Here is a 20,390-nt window from a genome sequence, read left to right as displayed (position 1 = left end):
GGTGCTTTTCCGAGGGTATTTCAGCTGCCATCAGAGCCGCAGTGTCTTGGGACAGCAGAAGGTGGGTGCCGTGTGGATTTTCTTCTTTTTGTGGCTGTGGATGCCTTTCAGCACTGCTTTCTTGGCTTTCAAAGCTTTTGCTTTGGCTTCAGCTTTGGGAGGGGCAGGAGCTTCCTTCTTCGCCTTCTGCGCAATCTTGGTAAAAAGCTCCACCCTTCTTACTCCTACACAGTAAAACATACCTTTTTTTTTTTTTTTTTGGTACCAGGGATTGAACTCAGGTCCTTGCACTTGCAAGGCAGGTGGCGGAACCACTGAGCTAAATCCCCGGTCTATATCTTAAACTTGATTCTAATTTTTTGTTAGAAAAATGCAGAAAAATAAAATTCAAGTTTGTTAGACAACATTGCTCCAGACATAGATCAAACAGATCAAAATAAACAACTGCATAGACAAAAGAAAAAATAAACCTTTACCTTTGGACTTTTAACTATTCAAACCAAACTAGCTACTTATATAAAACTAAGTAAATACCCAAAAAATCCATACAAACCAACTACTTATAGTACAATTAAGTAAATACACAGTAAAAGTCACTGAAATGCTTGGAAAAAGATTATGCTGTGTCTGGTTTGGGGGGTTTGTTGTTGTTTGGTTTTTTTGGTACCAGTGGTCAAACCCAAAGAAAAGCTATGTCCCCAGTCCTTTATTATTATTATCATTATTATTTTATTTTGATACAGGGTCTCTGTAAATTGTCCAGGCTCTAACTAGGGCTTGAACTAGCGACCCCCCCGCCATAGCTTCCCAAAGTGCTGAAATTACATGATGTGCCACAGTGCCCAGCCTTGACCTCTGCTTTCCACCTGAACTCTCCTACCTCAGCCAGAGAAAGTTCTCTGCTTTGAGGACTCATGCGATTAGGCACACCCACATAATCCACAGAACTCTATTAATATTTGTAGCCTGTATTACATTTGCAAAGTCCTCTTGCCATATTCACAGGTTCTAAGGACCAGAGCTCGGAAGTCTTTAGAAAGCATTCTATCTACCACACAACGTCTTCCTATACTACTAAAAACAATTTTATGTTTTGAAATGAAGCTCTCATCTCCTGGATTTCTAAAGCCACACTCAGCCTGATATGATCAGGCCCATCCCTGCCACTGATTGCATGTGACTGCTTGGGAGACCATAAACTGTCCAGAGCCACAGGCACATCACTAAATAGCTGGCAGGATTCTTCAGGCAATACCCATACCATTCTTACAGACTAAGCAGCCATATGCCAAATCCTTTTCCCCACCCCTCAGAACTGCCCCTCCCACCCGTACCAGGGCTCAAACTCAGGACCCTGAGCTTTCCAGGCAAGCCCAGCACCACTGAGCAACATCCCCAGCCCTCAAAAATATCCTTGCTTTCCTCAAATCCTAGCTGTCCTCACACAACTTTTTTGCTCAATGTTTTCATTCCACTATTCAGTTGGTATTAATTATCCTGTGGGTAAGAAACAGAGTCCATGAACTTGAATTACAATTTTCTCCAGTCAGGCATAAGGAAACCCCAATAGGTAGGAAAGGCAAATGCAGGGGAATTGTCAGATGTGACAGCTTCCAAATAACATGTCTGTGCATGTGTGAGTGTGTGCATGTGTGTGTGTTGCTAAGGATGGAACCTAGGGCCTTGCACATGCTAGGCGAGCGCTATACCTCTGAGTTATACCCCCAGCCCAATGCCTATCATCAGCTGAGCTCATTCACTAAGGACTGGGGTTGGAAGGAGTTTATAACCCATCATATGGGGTGCCTCATCCTCAATTTCCTCATCTGAAAACAGAAATATTGACCTTTAGAGATAGTTCCAAGAATTAAGTGATGTAACATATGGGACATATATGAGGTGAACTTTCCTGCCTCAGACGCTCTGGTTTCTGTCCACACGTCCACAATTGTACAGCTTAAAATATGTCTAAAGAGGAGGCTATGTGGGTGATTGTTCACAGTTCTGGTTTTGGAATCAGATTTCCATCCTAAAATAAGTTTAATTATACTCATTGCCCCTAGAAGTTGAAGGTCCCTGTTCACCCTCTTTCTCTCCCCATTATTGCTCCTTTCTCTCCTATGTAACGAGCACCAGAAATTAAGTACAGAAACAGTAAAATAGCACTTTTATTTTGCTTCTTCAGATTATCTACATTTACTTGTTTTTGCTAAATACAGAAAACAGCAGGTAAGCACCCATGGTTTCTGGTGATAGGTTCTCTAAAATGGTGGGGGCAACCCAAATATGCACAGGCAGTTTAGTCTCTGGAGTAGTGGGTGATGCTAGAGACTATCAGATCCCTGGGTCAGTGGCAGGAAACCTCTGCACTTGCCTGAGGTCCCAGCTTGTGTCCCTGTCTAATCCAGAAAACAGGTGGCCTGTTTCTGTCTATTGTCCCAGCCTGAAACCCTGCATCCTCCTTCCACACACCCTCCCAGGGACTGAGAACCTAGGTATGTTTACAGGAAATCTAAGGATGTATTTAGGGAATGAGGGGGTTCCTTTTCAAATATCCATCCTATCTAGGAAAAAAATTAAAAATTGTTTTAATTCATGTAATAGGGTAAATGTGCTCTGTTTCCTTGGTTCTCAGCAGAATTTTGTTCCAGTTGAGAATTTTCCAGAGAACAATTTTCTGAGCTGAAAATTTGTCCATTGCTCAGCCAGATCCTCTGCTAAGTAGCCAAGATTTCTTCCTACAGCTCACCCTCTGAGCTGCATGATGGGAAGTGTTAAGTGCTTAGGATGAGTGCATGGCAATAAGGACAGGAAATGGAAGAACACAGGGCCAAGGTAATACAGGGCACTAAATTGGGACAAGGGTAATTGCTAAGTGAAAAATTCAAACCTACATTAAAGCTGGGCATGGTGGCACACATCTGTAATCCCAGCACTCAGAAGGCTGAGGCAGGTGGATTTCAGGTTTAAGGCAGCCTGGGCCATATAACGAGATTCTGTCTCAAAACAAACAAACCAAGACCCACAATAAGACCTGATTCTCTGTGCTGGTCTGGTCAGAGGCTCAGTTGGCTGTGTCGGGCACCTACGGCTCAAGCACCCTTGGCACAGGTGCCCCATCCCAGGCGCAGCTGCACCTCTGCACCCTCATGTTGGGCAGGCTGACCACCTGGGACCGGGTCCTGCCTCCTTCCTTGATGCTGACGATCATGGGCAGCGCAGCTGTCTCTGAGGCAATGCACTGCCGTGGGCCCACAAACGGCCAGGTGAAGGTCAGGTGCTCCGGGGGCTGCAGGCAGCTGCCCACACACTCGTAGGCTAGAAAGCCCGGGGGCTCCAGGACCCAGTTCTCAGCCCACTTCATCCCCTGGAGGTCCAGGTAGGTCTCCTGGCGGCAGCAGCGGGTGCTCTCGGCCACCCCTGCCTCGGGGTCACAATTGCCTTGAGCTCTGTAGGGCAAAGAAGATGCAGTCAGGTCGGCTGGGAGGGCTGAAGTCAGGAAGGCCCAGGTTCCAGCGTGGGGGCATCTGGGAAGACTACCCATGTCTTCTTATGTTAAAGAGCTGGATATTGGGTCCCAGAGGACAAACGACTAAATCCATCTAGAATATAAAGTCAGCGACTGTTGATGAAAGGCCGCTAACACTCCAGACACTGAACTAGCTACTTCACACGACAGACCCTGGAGAGGCACCAACATCCTCTCTCCTACACCTGCAGATGCCTAATGACCTGAAGCTGAGAAGGCAACACTGGCATGGAGCGCATGCTCTCTGGCTTCTAAGGCCTGGTTTTAGCCACCACACAGCCATCTGGAGTATCGGAAATCCACAGGGATGGACTCCAGGCCCCCATGCCACAACCTGCAGGTGCTCAATCCTTTGTGTAAAATGGTGCAGTGTTCACATATAACCTGCAGATATCATCCTACAGACTTCATTTTTTTTCAGTACCGGGGATTGACCCCAAAGCCTTCACCCTAAGCCAGTGATGGAGAACTTTTCAGAGCTATCAAAGATACAAACAGCCTGCTGTAGCTCTCCTGCCACAGGTCTCCCACCATCGAACCACGCTATATCCTCAGGACTTTTTTATTTTGAATTTTGAAACAACGTCTCTCTGTGTCACTAAATTGCCCAGGGTGGGCTTGAACTTGTGACCCTCCTGCCTCAGCCTCCTGAGCAGCCATGCTTACAGACATGCATTGCCATGTCTCCTCCCACATACTTTAAATCATCTCCTAGTTAGTTATAATGCCTACAACAATGTAAATGCTATGAAAATAGTTGCTACAGTATTGTTTCAGGAAGAATAATGAGAAAAAATATGGCTACAGGTTCAGTAAGATGAGATTTTTATAAATATTTTTGAACTTTGGTTAGTTGAATCCACACATGAGGAACCCATGGATATCCTACAGCCCTTTTTTATGCCCCCAGTAGCTAACTTGTCCCATGAAAAAAAGAATTCAAGGGGCCGGGGATTTAGCTCAGTGGTTCTGGCACCTGCAGCACAAGCGCAAGGTCCCAAGTTCGATCCCCGGAACCAAAACAAATTCAGCCTCAGTTATAGCTTAAGCTAGTATTTTCAAAGACTTAATCATGAAGGGTAAAGTGAAAATAGACAATTACAATAGAAAATAGATAAACACAATGCAAGGACGATATGAACATGCGAGAAGATACTTTCCCTAAAATGTTTACGCCCCGGGTGGTCCGCCTCGCCCGCGCCCTCAGGCCCACCCACCCGTAGTCCCGCAGGTCCAGCGTGTGCAGCTCCAGCTGGGGCTCTCCCTGCGCCTGCGCGCCCTGCGCCGCGAAGCGGACCAGCCTGTGGGCGCCGGCGGCCGCCGAGCCCAGCAGCTCCTTCTGCACCGACACTTGCAGCAGCAGAGGCTGCCGGGGCCGGCGCAGCTGCTGCCAGAAGTTCACGGCCTCGGTCACGTCGAAGGCCAGCCAGCCGCTCCCCTGGACGGACACGAGCCTGCGGCAGAGGGCAGGTGAGCGGGCCCCGCCCTCCCCGGGCCCCGCGCCCCGCGCCCCGCGCCCCGCCCGTCGAGGTCCCACCTGGAGTCGATGAGGGACGTGCGATTGGAGCCGTCGTCGCGGACGCGCAGCCACTCGATGGTGACGCGGACCCGGGCGCCGCGCGCGGACAGCCGCTCGAGCCGGCGCAGCGCGGCCTTGGGCGCCGGCTCCCGGAAGAGCCGCAGCACCGCCTGCACTAGCTCGCTGCGGGGCGGTAGCCGCTGCTCCAGGCCAAACACCAGCAGGTGCGTGGAGGCCTCGGACGCCAGGAACCTGCCGGCCACCTCTGCGGACACGAGCAGTGTCAGCCGTGCTGCTCGGGCACCAGAGCAGCTGAAGGTGGCAGCCTTCAGCCGCCCGCCAGAGACCGGTCCTCGTCCTGAGCCTCCGGCATGGACTTCACCTAAGCCTTCCCCTGGGAGGACACCCGGGGTCCAGTTCCAGGCTCTGCCCCGCAGGAGGAGGCGGTTCTGGACCGTGGGCCAGGCGTATCCCGACACCCCCTCCATCCAGCTCAAGCCTAGGCAGGACGGCAGCCCCAGGAGGGAAGAGGCGCCCCGGCTGCTGAGCAGCTCAGCTGTCACTGCCAAGGGTCACTCACCCGTGCGCACGGGACTGGGACACGGGGACATAATGGTTCACTCTACCAGGGGAGCAAACGGTTGAAAGGATGTTAAATCGACTGCTCCAAGTCAGGGTAGAAGCAGACCCCAGGAAGTCCTGCCTGCACCCCAGCTGTCTGCCGGACGTGTCCCTCTGTGCCACCCACAGGCGGAAAGTAACTCCACCCCTCTCCCCTCCTCCAGGACCTAGTTTTCCCTTCCCCAGTGGGTCCAGCCCCGCACCTCCTCTTGGCGCTAAGCATCCTCGCAGGCCATGGTCCTTCCTCACAGCCCCTTAGATGGTGGCCTCACAAAGCAAAGGCCCCTTGTCACCACCACAGTGGGCAAACCCATCTTTCTCTCAGGGGCCAGGATCAGGAGCTCACCTCGAAAGTTCTGGCTGAACCTCTTCCCGCGGGAGCGGTCCCCGTGGCTACGCTGCAGGAGAGCCACGTACTCGGCCCTCACGTGAGCAGGGATGGACAGCCCTTGCACTTCGGCCTTGTCCAGGACGGGAGCCTGGCGGAGCCCCAGCTGCTGAAGCAGGTTGCCCAGGACTTGATCCTCTGTCAGGGCTGCCCCAGGGCTGGCCAGGGGCAGCACCCAGAGTACCCAGCAGAGCCACAAAAGCTGCATGGCGCTGCCCACCAGCCGCTGTGGGTGAGAGGAGGTGGTTCCAGGAGAGTCTTGAGCCCACTGGGTCTGCTGAGGGGCAGGGCTGGGTCAGCTTTATAGCTGGCCCTGGGGAGGGAGGGAGGGAGGGAGCGCGGGAGGTCACACCCTCAGCCTCCTAGGAGCTCAGCAGCCAGACAAGCCCAGAGCTCTGGGGAGGGGGCTGTCTAGAAGGCATACAAAGAGCTGTCTGGATACCACGCAAGCCTAGGGTTTCTGTTGTGCTGCCTTGAAGGCACAAGAGTATTTTTAGGGCTTGTTGAATTTCCCCGGCTCTACCCTGGGCTTGTTCATGAAAAGGGGAGGCTATTCTGTGAAAAAGAGACCAGCTGTTTAAATCTCTGTAAATCTCTTTCTGGAGGCCAGTCTGAGTCTAGGTTTATTCATCAAGAAGCAAGGAGGAAGCTGGGTCTGGTGTCACACGCCTGTAATCTCACCCCTCTAGGAGGCTGAGAAAGGACAATTGAAAGTTTGAGCCCAGATGGGCCTAAAAAAAATCAAGGGCTGGGGATGTAGATCAGTGAGACGGCCCTGGGCTCTGACTCCGGTACTGCAATTAATCAATAATCAATCAACAAATGGAAGGAAGGAGGAGCTGAGTGTGGTGGCACATGGCTGTAACCTCACCACTCTGGAGGCTGCAGTAGGAGGATGGAGTTTGATGCCAACCTGGAATACATAGTGAGATCCTATCTCAAAAAACAAACAAACAAGGGCTGGGGATTTAGCTCAGTGGTGCCGACGCCTGCCTCGAAAGCACAAGGACCCGACTGAGTTCAATCCCGATACCAAAAAAAAAGAAAACCCAAATTAAATATAAATAAATAATAATAACAAAAAGCCAGCTGTAGTGGTGCACACCTGTAATGCTAGCGCTCTGAGGCTGAAGCAGAAGGGTGGCTGCAAGTTTGAGGCCAGCTGGGGCTCCATAGTAAGTTCAAGGCCAGTCTGAACCCTGACTAAAAAGATAAAAGAAGACAAGGAGAGAAAATATTCTGCATTCCTGCTGGCTCTGGCCACATTCACAGATTTCCTTAGGGTTGGGAGGGTCTCCCTGTGCCCCTCAGTCTTTGCATCCACCTCCTCTTTCCCCTGAGGGACCCTCCGATTCTGTGACAGTTCCTCCCTTCCTCCCTGACAGAGTACGTTAGGTGCTGTCCGGACAGAAATCTGGCAGCTGGACACTTTTTGGCAATCCCAGGAAAAGCAATTCCTGTGGGTGTTTTGGCAATTAGATGACCACAGAGTAAGCCCCCTGCAGACAGCAGGTTCTTTCTGGGGAGGAGTCTACCCAGTGAGCTGGTTCTCACCAGCAGTGAGGCTCGAGCCGTAGCCATTCTCAGACACAGGAAGACAGAAACCGGAAAGTGGAGGCCACCGCTGCCCAGGGGCATGTTGTGTCCAGAGAGGTGAGTTCTACTATGCTGCTTGTAAGACCTGCTCTCAACTTGTTCAACCTTTCATGCTCGGGCTTCCTCATCTGAAGCAGGAGACGGTAATGACGGTCCACCTCACAGGCTGGGTATGAAGATTAGGTAAATGAATATATGCAGGGTGTTTAGGTCCACGCCTGGCTCCTCATAAATATCCTAGAAGGGTTCACTGTTGCTAGTATCTGCTTGAAATTCACATTCTCAGAGTTGTGCCTTTTATAAAAATATCAATCACAAAATACCTAATGTCACACTTTTGTGTTAGTTTTGTGGTGCTGAGGAACAAACCCAGGGCCTCTCCCATGCCAGGCAAGTGCTTTCCCATTGAGCTGCACCCCAGCCCAGCAAATATGAGTTGAATCCATCCCTGTTCTGAGCTCAGAATGCAGATCCACACAGCCCTCAGGAGGCAGGAGTCCTCTGCTTCTGGCACTTCTCTCAGTGCAGTCAGAACCATGGGGTGAAGTGACTTGCTGCCCTCACCAGGTGGAGGGCTGGGATGTGGACACAGGCATGGGCCTCTGTCTCTGGAGGCCCCTTCCTGCTCAGGGTATCTGAAGGTGACAGGAGACCCTTCCTGAAACCCTATCCTTGACCCCTGTGTTCTGCCACATGGGGTTGAGCAGTGATGGTGGAGGCTGACGAGGACTGCACACTGAGCACCCAGGGCCCTGGTGAGACGGGATCAGCCCCTCCCCTTCCCAGGTGGTTGGATACCCTGGTCTCTCAGTGCTGCTGTATTACTCAGTCCTCATATCACATCCGAAGCTCTAGGAAGCTCTCCAGGATGAAAAACCTCTGGACGAGGAGGGCCTAGAACATCACACACGGATCGCCACCATGCATACACACATATACAGTGGCACCTCGGTTTGTGAACTTAATTCTTTCCATGATTTTGGTCACAAATCAAATTGGTTGTGAACCAAATCAGATTTCCCCATAAGGTTCAATGTCACCGGATGCAGTTTGTGAACAGAAGCAAAATTTGCCAAATGCTTCTGTTCTCGAACTGCATTGTTCACAAACAGAAGCGCTGAGGAACTAAAGTACCACTAAAGTACAAGGGGTGATCAAAAATGCAGTGAATGTTTACACTTCTAAAAACCTCATGGTGAATGACACGTTACCAAGAACAATGGGCTAAGTGTGTTCAGAGCAGGGGACAGGACAGTGATAACTTGGTCTGTCGAGTGGCTCCAAGGTTGAATTTTCCACTACTTGAACAGCAAGGTTCAGAACAAATCTGCTCGGTGTTCATCACTTTGCTCTATAGTCCAAACAAAAGTGATTGAGAAAACCTGTAGGAGCTGAGAGTAACTTACATGTCAAATGTCGCCCATAGACACAAAGGGGCAATAATGCTTCAGTATAAGTACCGCTCTCACCCATACAACATACAGTGCTTGTGTTAGTGCGTTAAAAATTCATCATTGTGGTATTTTTTTTGCGCTTTATTTGTGTAAGATATCACAACCTTGGCTCCAAAGAAAGTTAGTGATATCAACAGTAAAGCTAATAAGAAAACTGTGAGAACCACGATAGTTATTAATTACGAAATTTGTTAAAGTCCTGCAAAAGTGAGTTTATAAGTGTAATTTTTGGGCCTCAGAACCAATTATTTGGTTTTCAATTATTTTCTTTTATTGTAATAAAATTTTCAATTTAGATATCCACTGTGCTTATATGTGTACATACACATCTGTGAGGGGTTTTAATAGGGAGTAAGGGTGGACTTAGAAGAGGAGGAGAAATAAGAATAGCCATGACCGGACTGGAGGTGTGACCCACTGGTAGAGCACCTCCCTAGCTTATTTGAGGCTCTGAATTCAATCCTAGTGCAGCTAAATAAATAATAATCATAACAGCTAATAGGACTTGTGGATCGTGCTCTGAAGGCTTTATATTTCTCTGTTACATGTATCAATTTGAGGAAGTTGTCATATTGTTGCCACTTTATTTATTTATTTTTGGTACCAGGGATCTAACTCGGGTCCTTGCGCTTGCGCAGCAGGCAGTGAAACCACTGAGCTAAATCCCCAGACCCCTGGAGCTCAATTCTTTTTTTTTTTTGGCAGGGGGGTGGTGTGGTACCAGGGATCAAACTCGGGACCTTGAGCTTGCCAGGCAGGCACCAGAACCCCTGAGGTAGACTCCCAGCCCTGGAGCTCAATTCTTATGGTTTGAACATCTCCTAAAATACAAGGTCCCCAACACCAAACAGGTCTCCTACTCTCTCAGTGACAAGCATAGCCTTCTGCAAAATAAACAAACAAAAAAACCCCAACTCCCCCCAAAACCGAAAAAACAAACAAAACAAAACAAAAACACTATTGCCTTTCTTTGCAAGTGATTAGCAGGGAAAGGATTTGTTTGATGCAGAACATTTGGGCCTTAAGTCATACCAAAAGGTGCAGAAGTGTCACATTTACGGGAAACAAAGACCCATAGCCCTCAGTTCCTGAAAGCTCTTCGGTGCTGCTGCTCCACACATACCAGCCACCCTCACTGTTGGTGGACAGGAAGCCCTGTGCCTTATCGCTGGTGGGGGTGGGGGGTGCCAAGGATATAACACCCAGGTTGTCCTCGAAAGCCATGACCCTCCCCGAGCCCCCACCAGGAGCTCTAGGGCCTGGAAGCTCACAGTGAGACCGAAGAGCCTGCAGTGGTTCTGCAGGGACCTGCTGTCCCTGGGCCAAGGAAGGCCACATAGTCTCTCACCAGGAGACACCTCAGGGCTCAAGAGCTCTGAGAGTCCCTGAGTGGTCAGGATCCCCTTCTACACCTAAGGTAAGTGAGCAGCTAAGTGGGAAGCTCATTTTCCAGAGAAGACAGAAGGGGCAGGACCCTTCACACCTGGATTCCCCGCCTCCCTCAGGGGTCTTGCTAGCCCCTCAGGACGGCCCTGGTAGGACAGAACCAAATCTATAACTGAATCTCCTGTGGGAGCTGGAGCCACACAGTCAGTAAATACCCAGAGCTGCTCTAGGGCCCTAGGAAAGGCATCTGGCGCCTAGTGCTGCAGGAGGTTCTGGGCTGTCTGTGGTTACTCCAGAAACTGAGGCCCCAGTCTGGGGGAACCACCCTTAAGCAGTAGGGGAGCCTGGGAACATCTAGCATCACTAGGGCTGGTCCAGCCAGCATCCCACCCTCCTGCTTTCCCTGCTAGACTGTGGAATGAAAGTTTAGAGCTGAAACCAAACACCATGTCATTCTCCTGTCCCTAGGTTTGACAGCCAAGAAAACTGAGGCTCAAAGAGATGACAAGGTCCCTAAACTCACACAGTTCATGATGGGTACCCACAGAGAGTCAGGTCTTCCTGTTCCCAGGCCAGAGTTCCTGCCGCACCATCCAACTATTTCTAGTCCCCACCCTCCCTGTCCTGGCCAATGGGGTTGGGGTTCTTATGCATTACCCCCAGGCAGACCAGGGCCTCAGTCCACAGGCTCAGGTCTGAGTGGGGGCGGGGCAGTGTGAGAAGCAGACAGACCAAGAGTGAAAATCCTCCAGACTCCCCAGGCTTCCTCAGGACTCGGGCCAGGTCACGGATGTGGATTCTAGGCAGCCTGAAGGGTTCTGCTGGAGAAAGAAAGTAATTGGGCAATTAGCTACCAGCCAGAAGAAGGATGCGAATGTGGATTGGGAGATTTCTACAATGGACAGATTAGTCTTCCGAAGGGAAGGCAGCCGCCCTTTGTCATGCAGAGGAAGCAGCCTGGTCTTCCCTCAGGCTGTGGATCTGACGGCCCGTCTGGCTGTGGGGCCACATCGGACTTCAAATAAAGAAACCTTGTGAAATAGCCTCTTCTGTGCTGAAGGGAAAGACAATGTTTGAAGAGCAGGGAACACTACTTATGAAGCTGTCTAAATCAGACCCCTTTTTCCCAAAGCTGCCTGAAGGGGAAGTTGTCCAGACCACACATGAATCTGAATTGTTCGAGGTTCTACAATTTTGTGAAAGCCAAGCACAGTGTCACAAGCCTGGATCTCAACCCTCAGGAGGCTGAGGCAGGAGGGTCCTTAGGAGTTTGGGGCCAGCCTGGGCTACACAGGGAGACCCTGTCTCAAAAAATCATCACTGAAATAAATCAGACATACAAGTTTGAATATCGCATTATTTCTATTACCTAAATAAGGAGCAAAATAGAGGATAGATACTGGGAAGTAGGAAGAACTTGCTCAAATGGGAAGGGGAACAGAGTGGGGAAGGGGAGGGAAGCAGGGAAAAGGGTTTGTTTTTTTTTAAAAAAAAAGAATTGAAGGGGAAAAATGGAAACTGCTTTTGTAAACTGAGAGGGGAAGAAGGGTTGAAGGGAGGGGAGGGGAAAAAAAGAATTAAGATATATTATGTACAGGTACAAATTCCCCAAGAAGAATGTGACTATTACGTATGGCTAACATGTATTAATAAAAAATAAAAAAACAAATATAAAATAAAATCTTGTGAAGTCTTTTTCTTCAGAGATATTATGTTGTGAATGGTCTAAGAGTAATTCTATGAATGCTATAGGAAAATGCAAATACTCTGCACTACAACTTGCATAACCATTAGAACAGAGGTGTCCGGGACCAGGTCTCCCTCAACCCGATGGTCTGTAGGAAACACACACTGCTCAGCTTGCCCTGTCCTCACGGGATCACCTTCCAAGACATGGAGCAGTGCTCCCTGCCTTTGCGTTGCTCCACCTGCCATTCTACTCAGCTTGGCTTTCACACCGAGCTCTCAGGATGGCTCCCAATCTCCCCCTCCCTGCTGACCCGAACGCCTTTCCCACACCCCCACTGCTCTGTCCTCCCACCTGCACCCGGCCTGGTGGGGTTGCAGCAGAGAGCCCTCACCTGGAGTCAGCCTCAGGCCTCCTGAATGGACTTGCTAAGGGCCGTTTCAGGAATCAGGGTGTTTGACATTTTGTGCATGTTTAGGTTGGAGAAGCAAGGCAGGGTGAGAAGGGGGGCGCCCAGTAGCCGACCCATGAGGTAAGGCCAAGGGTGCTGGAGAATTCATGTGAAGACGCTCCACTGCACAGTTTGAAAGGTGGACCTTCACATGACGCCTCCCTAGTCTGACTGCCTGTGGTGACAGGAAGGAAAATGGCCAGGAAAAAAATGTTTCCTGTTTTTTTCTTTCTTTCTAGGCTTTCTCTGGAAATTTGAGAGTAAGGAGCAGATGTGATGGTGAAGAACACCTGTAATCCCAGCATCAGAAGACTGAGGCAGGAGGATCGTCGTGAGTTTGAGGCCAGCCTAACTTACACAGTCAGGCTCTGTCTCAAAAATCAAAAAAAGTAAGAACAGGTGAATAGCAAGAGAACACAATCGCGTTCTATGCAAATTAAATACATTTAAAACCAAAGTTAATCATCTATAGAGAGAGATTTATTGAATAATTATCTTCATATTACTCTAAATTTGTTTCTTTTCCACCCTGCTGCTGCCCCAAACCCTTTCTGTGTCTTTCCTCACAGCTCCAGTACTTCAGGAAATGTTCCTGTCCAAGAACCTTGCCGTAGGAGGCAGGAGCCCACGTGCCGATCCTGACCCTTCCTCCCTGCCTGTACAGCACTTCCTCCTTCCCCTGCTCACCTCCCACTGTCATAACTTCCTGATCACAGACAGAAGTTCCTGCTGCTCAGCCTGCCAGGGAGCTCTCGCCCAGCTTTCTGGCCTGGCATCAGCCCCCTCCACTGGTCCTTCTGGCCCCTACAGCAAGGGCCCTAAATGATCATTTGTCTATTCTTCTGTCTCTTATTTACCATTGACACATCTCACTTGGCAAGCCTCGACATAAACTAATATTGTTGTTGTTGCTGTTGTTATTTTGCACAGCTAGGGATCAAACCCAGGGCCTTACACAGGCTGGGCAAGTGCTCTACCAATGTTCTACATTCCCAGCTATCAGCATAAATATTCTTCCTTCATGAAAATTCCTTCCTAATATTCTGAGCATGCCATCTCTCCTCAGAACAGTTGGGTGACAGCCTCCCCATAGAGGGACAGGCACTCTTGTGCAATCCTGTAATCATTCCAAGTATAGTGCCTGGCAAATAATCGCCCAGACAGTCTTTGCTGAAAGAAGGAGAAGATGCAAAAGAAGGAGAAGGGGAAGGAAAGGAAGAGAAAGAGGAAGGAAAAAAAAGATGAGGAGGAGGAGAGAAAGGTAAGTCACTTTGCTATTTTTGCTAAGAAATTTGAAAATGGATGTAACTGGAGATCATCATGTTGAGTGAAACAAAAAAGACTGAGAAAGACAAGTAATGCATGTTCTCCCTAATACATGGAATCTAAAAAAGATGACATGAAAACAAGAAGGGAGGCAAGTATTAGACAAGAGAAAGAGAAGAGGGGGAAGGGTATAATGGGGAAATAGATGTAAGCAAAACATACCCATTGAAACCCAATATTCTATAAAATTAATAGGCACTAATGATAAAGAGGGAGGGAAGGACAGGGTTATTGTCCAGGCAGAGGTGCCTGGGGAAGGTATACTGAGGCTTTAAGATCTTGCTAAAGTTCTTTCTTGCAAGCTGTGATTGAAATATATGATGAATGTTTAAATTAAAAAGATTATTTATTAGAAAGATAAATAAACAGGAAGTAGGAAGATACTTTTCAAATAGATGGGGGAACAAGAGATGAAGGAGAAGGGAAAGGATGGAAACAGAGCTTTTCCAAATGGGAAAGGAACCAAGGGTTGGAACAAGCAGCGAGGGATGGCAGGGGTAGGGGGCAAAAAAAAATTAAGATGTGTTACTTTCATGTACAAACTCCCCACAAAAAATGCAATCACTATGTACTTAAAGCAAGCACTAATAAAATTAAAAATATTTATTACAGTAACAGCCATTGCCATTCATCCCCCTCAAAACACACCCCCTTGATTCAGACACACTGATCCCACCGCTCTCGCCTCTGTCTGGAGCAGCTCTGAAGTCCGGGTCTTCACAAGCTGATAAATACAGTGAGTGCCACTGCCGAGGGCCACTCAGCCACAAGGCAGGCAGGTGAACACATCGCGGTGGGTTCTTGCCACTGATTTACCAGACCTGGCTCCTTGGTTCTTCCCCAAGGTCAAAATAACCATGAAAGGGAAACATTTTTAGTAGATTCAGGTCACTGAGGCAGCCACGACAGCACAACTAAAAGACACAAAAAACAACTTTCAAGATTGCTTCAGAAAGTGGCAAGACCAAAGCGATAAGGGCATTCAAAGCAAGGGGGAGTACAGTGGACCCTTGAGTGATGTCCGGCCGGACCCATGAACAACTTGGGTTGTGACCAGAATTTTAGTTTTAACTTACAATCAAAGTCTTATGACCCAAATGCCAGCCACTTGTGCTTCCAGATGGTCTCAGATATGGATTTAACCCTCAAAGAGTTCTGGAAGGAATATGACAACATCCTTGCCTGTGTGGGGTTAACTGAGAAATCCTGGGCCAGTGTCTCTCTGAGGACACCGAGATCTGCCTGTGTTCAGGAGAGACTGAAGGCTGTGGACAGGAGCCTGAGCCTTCAACTGACCACCTTGAGTTACAACTGCCCTCGGGAACAAACTGAGTTCGTAAGTAAGGCTCCACTGCCTTGTGAGGAGGGGTAATGGCAATGTGTCTTTTACTGTAATACATTTTTTAAACATTTCATTCACTGTGTTTTTTATCACACTTTGTAGAATGACTGTTACGGTACATTATGTTCATTCTGTGAAAATTCACTGTGCTGTGCATTTATCAGTTGTGCTCTTTTCTTTGTTATGGTTCAATAAAAGATTTATATTTTCAGGAAAAAAATGAAAAACCTATGTGGAGGTACCATTTCACACCTAGCACCATGGCTGTAAGAAGGACAATGACAGGATGTTGGTAAGAGGTGGAGAAACTGGAGCTCACACTCACTGCCTGTGGGAATGTAAGTGGCGCTCTGCTTTAAAAAGTGTTTGGCAGTTTCTCAGAATGTTCGCAACCCAATTGCTAAGAATAAACCTGGCAGAAATGAAAGAAGTCTCATCCCCACATTACAGAGAATGATCGTATCACTACCACAGCAGTAAGGACCTGGGAACGGCCAGGCATGGTGGTGCATATGTGTAATCCTAGCATTCTGGCAGGCCAAAGCAGGAGGACTATAAGCTCAAGTCCCACCTGGGCAATTTAGCAAGACTGTCTCAAAATAGAAAATTATAAAATGTTGGAGATGTAGCTCAGTGCAAAGGCCCTGGATTCAATCCCCAGCACCACAAGAAAGGAAGAGGGAGGGAGGGAGAGGGAGGGAGGGGGAGGGAGGGAGAAGGGGAGAAACCGAGACCGAGAGCAGCCCAAATTCCAATTGAAGAATTCGTCAGGTGTGGTTAGCCATAAAAGAGAATATTAATGTATAATAAGATGCTTCTGATAGTAAATGTTATATATTAATACACATAATAGAATACTAATACATAGCATATATAAAAGGAATAAAACATTGAAAACATTATGGTGAGAGAAGTAGTCACAAGTGATCACATGCTGTATTAATTCCACTGTACTAAACATCCGGGATAGCTAAACCCACAGTGACAGAAAGTACACTAGTGTCTGCCTGGGACCAAGGGGTGAGTGAGCATGGCCAGCAGGGGCTGATGAGAATGTTCTAAAGTGTACTGATGACTGCACGGCTCTGTGAACAGAGTAAAAGCTATTTGCTGGTATATATCAAATACATGAATTCTATAGTTATGAATTACATCTCAGTGAATTATTGTATGAAGAAAATTTTGGAAACTAGCACCAACGTATAAATTTGCTTTGTTTTTGTGGTGCTGGGGATGAGAGCTTGGGCCTTATGGATGCTAAGCATGTCTCTATCACTGAGCTACACTCGGCCTAACATAACTTTAGGTTGAAAAAAGCCACCTATACTTGGCAAAGGGACAGTGAATGGTGCCTCTCCTGTGCAGACATCTAGCTCCAGCTCAGCTTCTCTACCACACGGGCACTTCCAGGGCAGCATAACTGTGCAGAAGGCCAGAAGTGCGGTGACGCCTTGTTCCCACCTGGCCACATGCTGGGAAAAGTCTCCATTCCCTCCCGGGTCCAGCTCTCCTGAACTCGTGTGATGCCACTGGCCTCTGTCAGGATCACTGTGTTCCAGATGGAAGTGATTTTAATTTTTTACCATTTTAATTGACACAGTAAATGTGCACATTTATGAGGTACAGTGTGATGTTTCGATATACATACACGTTGCTAATGACGAAAGCAGGGCATTTAGCTTATCTGTCAAACATCCACTGTTTTTCTGTGAGAAGAACAAATGGTGCTGGGAAAACAGGTTACACATGACCAAGATGGGAGCATAAAATCAAAATGGATCAAAGACCTGGATATTGAGACAAAAACACTGAATTGGCTGGAAGGTAAAATAGGTAAACTGTCGGAAACAGGCATAAATAAAGACTTTTTTGAACAGAACTCCAATTGCACAAGAAATAACATCAAGAATCAACAAATGGGACATCAAATTAAATGAACATCAGTGAACATCAGATTAAAAACCTGCACAGCAAAGGAAACAACCATAGAATGAAGAGACAAACTACACAATGGGAAAAATATTTTTGCCAGATATTCCTCAGAGGACTAATATCTAGAATATATAAAACTAAAAAAACTACACCCCTCAAAATAAAAGACCCAATCAAAAAATGGGCAAGTGAAGTGAAGAGACACTTCACAAAGGAAGAACAAATGTCCAGTAAATACATGAAGAAGTGCCCAACATCGCTGGGAAATATAAATTAAAAGAACCCTGAAATTCCATCTCACTCCAGAAAGAATGGCCCTCATTAAGAAATCAATAATAACAAGTACTGGCGAGAATGCAGAGAAAAGGGGCACTTCCACATTGCTGGTGGAAATCTAAACTGGTACAAACACTATGGAAATCAGTGTGCAGATTCCTCAAACTAACTAAAGCTAGAAATCAACTTGACTTAGCTATTCTTCTTCTAGGTATCTTTCCTGAAAGAGTTAAAGACATCATAGTTCAGTGATATATGCATACTCATGTTCATAGCAGCACAACTCATAATAGCTAAATCTTGGAAGCAGCCTGTATGTCCATCAACAGATGAATAAAGAAAATATGGTATTTATATCCAATGCAATACTGCTCTGCCATAAAGAAGGATAAATCTGAGTCATTGGTAGGAAAATGGTTGCACCTTGAGACCATAATGTCAAGTGAAATAAATCAGACACCCAAGCTTAAGTGTCACATGGTTTCTTTATAAGAGAAACCCAAAGCATAAATAAAAAACAAAATAAAAGATGGATAATAGGAATCAGGGAGGTAAACCTTTTACAAATAGGAAAGAGATCTAGAGATGGGGGGAGGGAAGGGGAAGTACAGTAAAAGAAGTCAAGATGTGTTATGTACATGAATCAGTTCCCTACAATGAATGTAATCACCATGTACTGCAAACATGTACTCATAAAAAATTTTTTTTGGCCCATTTTTTTTTGGTACCGGGGATCAAACTCGGGTCCTTGAGCTTGCGAGGCAAGCGGAGGAACCACTGAACTAAATCCCTGGCCCCATAAAAAATTTTTTTAAGGGGATTTAGCTCCATGGTTCTGCTGCCTGCCTTGCAAGCACAAGGGTCTGAGTTCGATCCCTGCTACCAAAAAAAAATTTTTTTTTAAAAAGAATAATCAAAATGGTCTCCTCTACCTATTTGGGAATATACAACTATATATATATTATGAATATATAGTTAGGTTGTAAATATATGAGTCATATGTTAATATAAACTTTACAGTATGTAATACATATATGTTAATACAAAATTTATATTTCAAAAAGTTAGTTATACTATGTAAATATTATGATAGCTATAATAAGCTTAGCATGGTGGCACAGGCCTGCAATCCCAGCACTTTGCGAGGCTGAAGAGCCCAACCTGAGCATCTTAAGGACTTAGCAAGACCCTGTCTCAAAATTTAAAAAAAAATTAGGGCCGGGGATTTAGCTCAGTGGTTCCGGTCCCTGCCTCGCAAGCACAAGGACCCGAGTTCGATCCCCAGTACCCCCCAAAAAACAAATTCAAAATGGCTGGAGATGTAGCTCAGTGCAACAACCCTGGGTTCAATCCCCAGTACTTCAAAACACAACAAAAGAAATGAGTGGTAATATGTGATCCCTACAATATACATAGCCATTAATATATAACAGTATAGTGTATGTAGCTATCATGTGTAAACATTGTGTGTTTCATATTGTAAACCTATTATTGCTGATTACATAGAAATACTGGCATAATATACAGTTATGTCTAATTCTACATTAATATTAGAAAGCATATGAATATATTGCCATATTGTGTTATACATAACATTACACGCATATACCCATCCATGCATATGCTAGTGACTAAGGGTGCATTTTCCACTGAGCCACACTCCCACTTCTTAGGCTACAGTGCCGTTAACCGCAGTCACCCTTCTGTGCATTGCCCCACCAGAACGCACTCCTCCTGTCCAGCTTTGACTTTGTGCCCTTTACCCAATCCCAATGTATCAGCCCCTCTTGTTACCCTCACTGGCCTCCAGCAACAACTACTTTCTCTACTTTATCAGATCAGCTCGCTCACATTCCATACACGCGTGACATCATGTGGTATTTGGAGATGGAAAATTCCAAAGGCAGTCAGAGGTAGTAGTGTACTCCTGTAATCCCAGCACTTGGGAGGCTGAGGCAGGAAGATCATCATGAATTTGAGGCCAGCCGGAGCTACATATTGAGTTCAAGGCCAGCCTAGACTATATAGGGAGATTCTGTCAAAAACCACAAACAAACAAACAAAATTTTCAGGCTTGGGTGGGATCCTGTTTTCTAAGCTGTGGGCACTGAGTTGATCAGTGCAGAGGGAGTGTCCTTGCCATCGCTGGGCCAAGCATTAGCAGGGCCTGCGATGTTGTTAATAAGGCATTAGCCGCTTCCCCAGTCTCCAGAGTAGGCTGATAAGGAGAGGAGGGAGGATCTGCACATTCTGCCAGGTAATGGAAAAGTGGGCTGAGCAAACAGAATACATAATCATGAATATGGAGGCATCTGGGAATCCCTGGGATAAGCCCTATCCCGCCAGGATAGATCCTCTTTCCAGAAACTTGTTATCAATAGCTCAGCTAAAGCTATCACAAAGGAAATGAGCTTTTGCCATCCACTCCGGTGAGAAGCCACTGGCATGTGCTACCCCCTCCTGCTCCTCATTAGGGGATGTGACACTCCAGCCACCAGGCAACCCAACACCTCCTGGAAACACTTTTTGCTTCCTCTGCCAGGGAACTCTAAGCTGTCCCTCAAGCATTTGCCTCCCTCTTGGTTTTGGAGCTATGGGAGGTTCCCGGTGAGAACTGAGTTTTCTAAGGAAGTATGTGTGCACACAGGTGTATGGGTTCAGACACACCTACGGACAAAACTAAAGAGCACAGAAGTTTATGAGGAAAAGCAGTGATTTCATATTCCACATTTCCCCACTCAGCACAGGTCACATGATGCCTTACCTCCAAAACCATGAGGTCTCTTTTCTTAGATTTTTAAACAGAGAATATCTGTTGCTCTCTGCTTTGAAAACAAGAATTATTTTCTTCCTCACTCTGCATTTCATCCTCTTCCCAAGATT

The 20,390-nt window shown here is 47.1% G+C and overlaps 1 protein-coding gene across 1 annotated transcript; it reads right to left on the bottom strand.

Annotated features, from left to right (window-relative positions):
• Positions 1 to 2,916: 2,916 nt before the first annotated feature.
• LOC101698055 (left-right determination factor 2) lies at positions 2,917 to 6,348 on the bottom strand. Its single transcript, XM_004861980.3, has 4 exons — positions 6,016 to 6,348; positions 5,067 to 5,313; positions 4,747 to 4,983; positions 2,917 to 3,449 (listed from the first exon to the last, which is right to left on the bottom strand). Exons 1-4 carry the CDS (start codon positions 6,263 to 6,265, stop codon positions 3,086 to 3,088), a joined length of 1,098 nt encoding a protein of 365 aa, XP_004862037.1. The 5' UTR covers positions 6,266 to 6,348; the 3' UTR covers positions 2,917 to 3,085.
• Positions 6,349 to 20,390: the final 14,042 nt, after the last annotated feature.

The sequence above is a fragment of the Heterocephalus glaber genome, unplaced genomic scaffold (genome assembly GCF_053883595.1).
Source record: "Heterocephalus glaber isolate CG9 unplaced genomic scaffold, H.glaber_assembly_v1.0 deba00001600, whole genome shotgun sequence".
NCBI lineage: Eukaryota > Metazoa > Chordata > Mammalia > Rodentia > Bathyergidae > Heterocephalus > Heterocephalus glaber.
The sequence above is the reverse complement of the archived record's forward strand: the minus strand, read 5'-3'. Positions and strand labels throughout refer to the sequence as shown.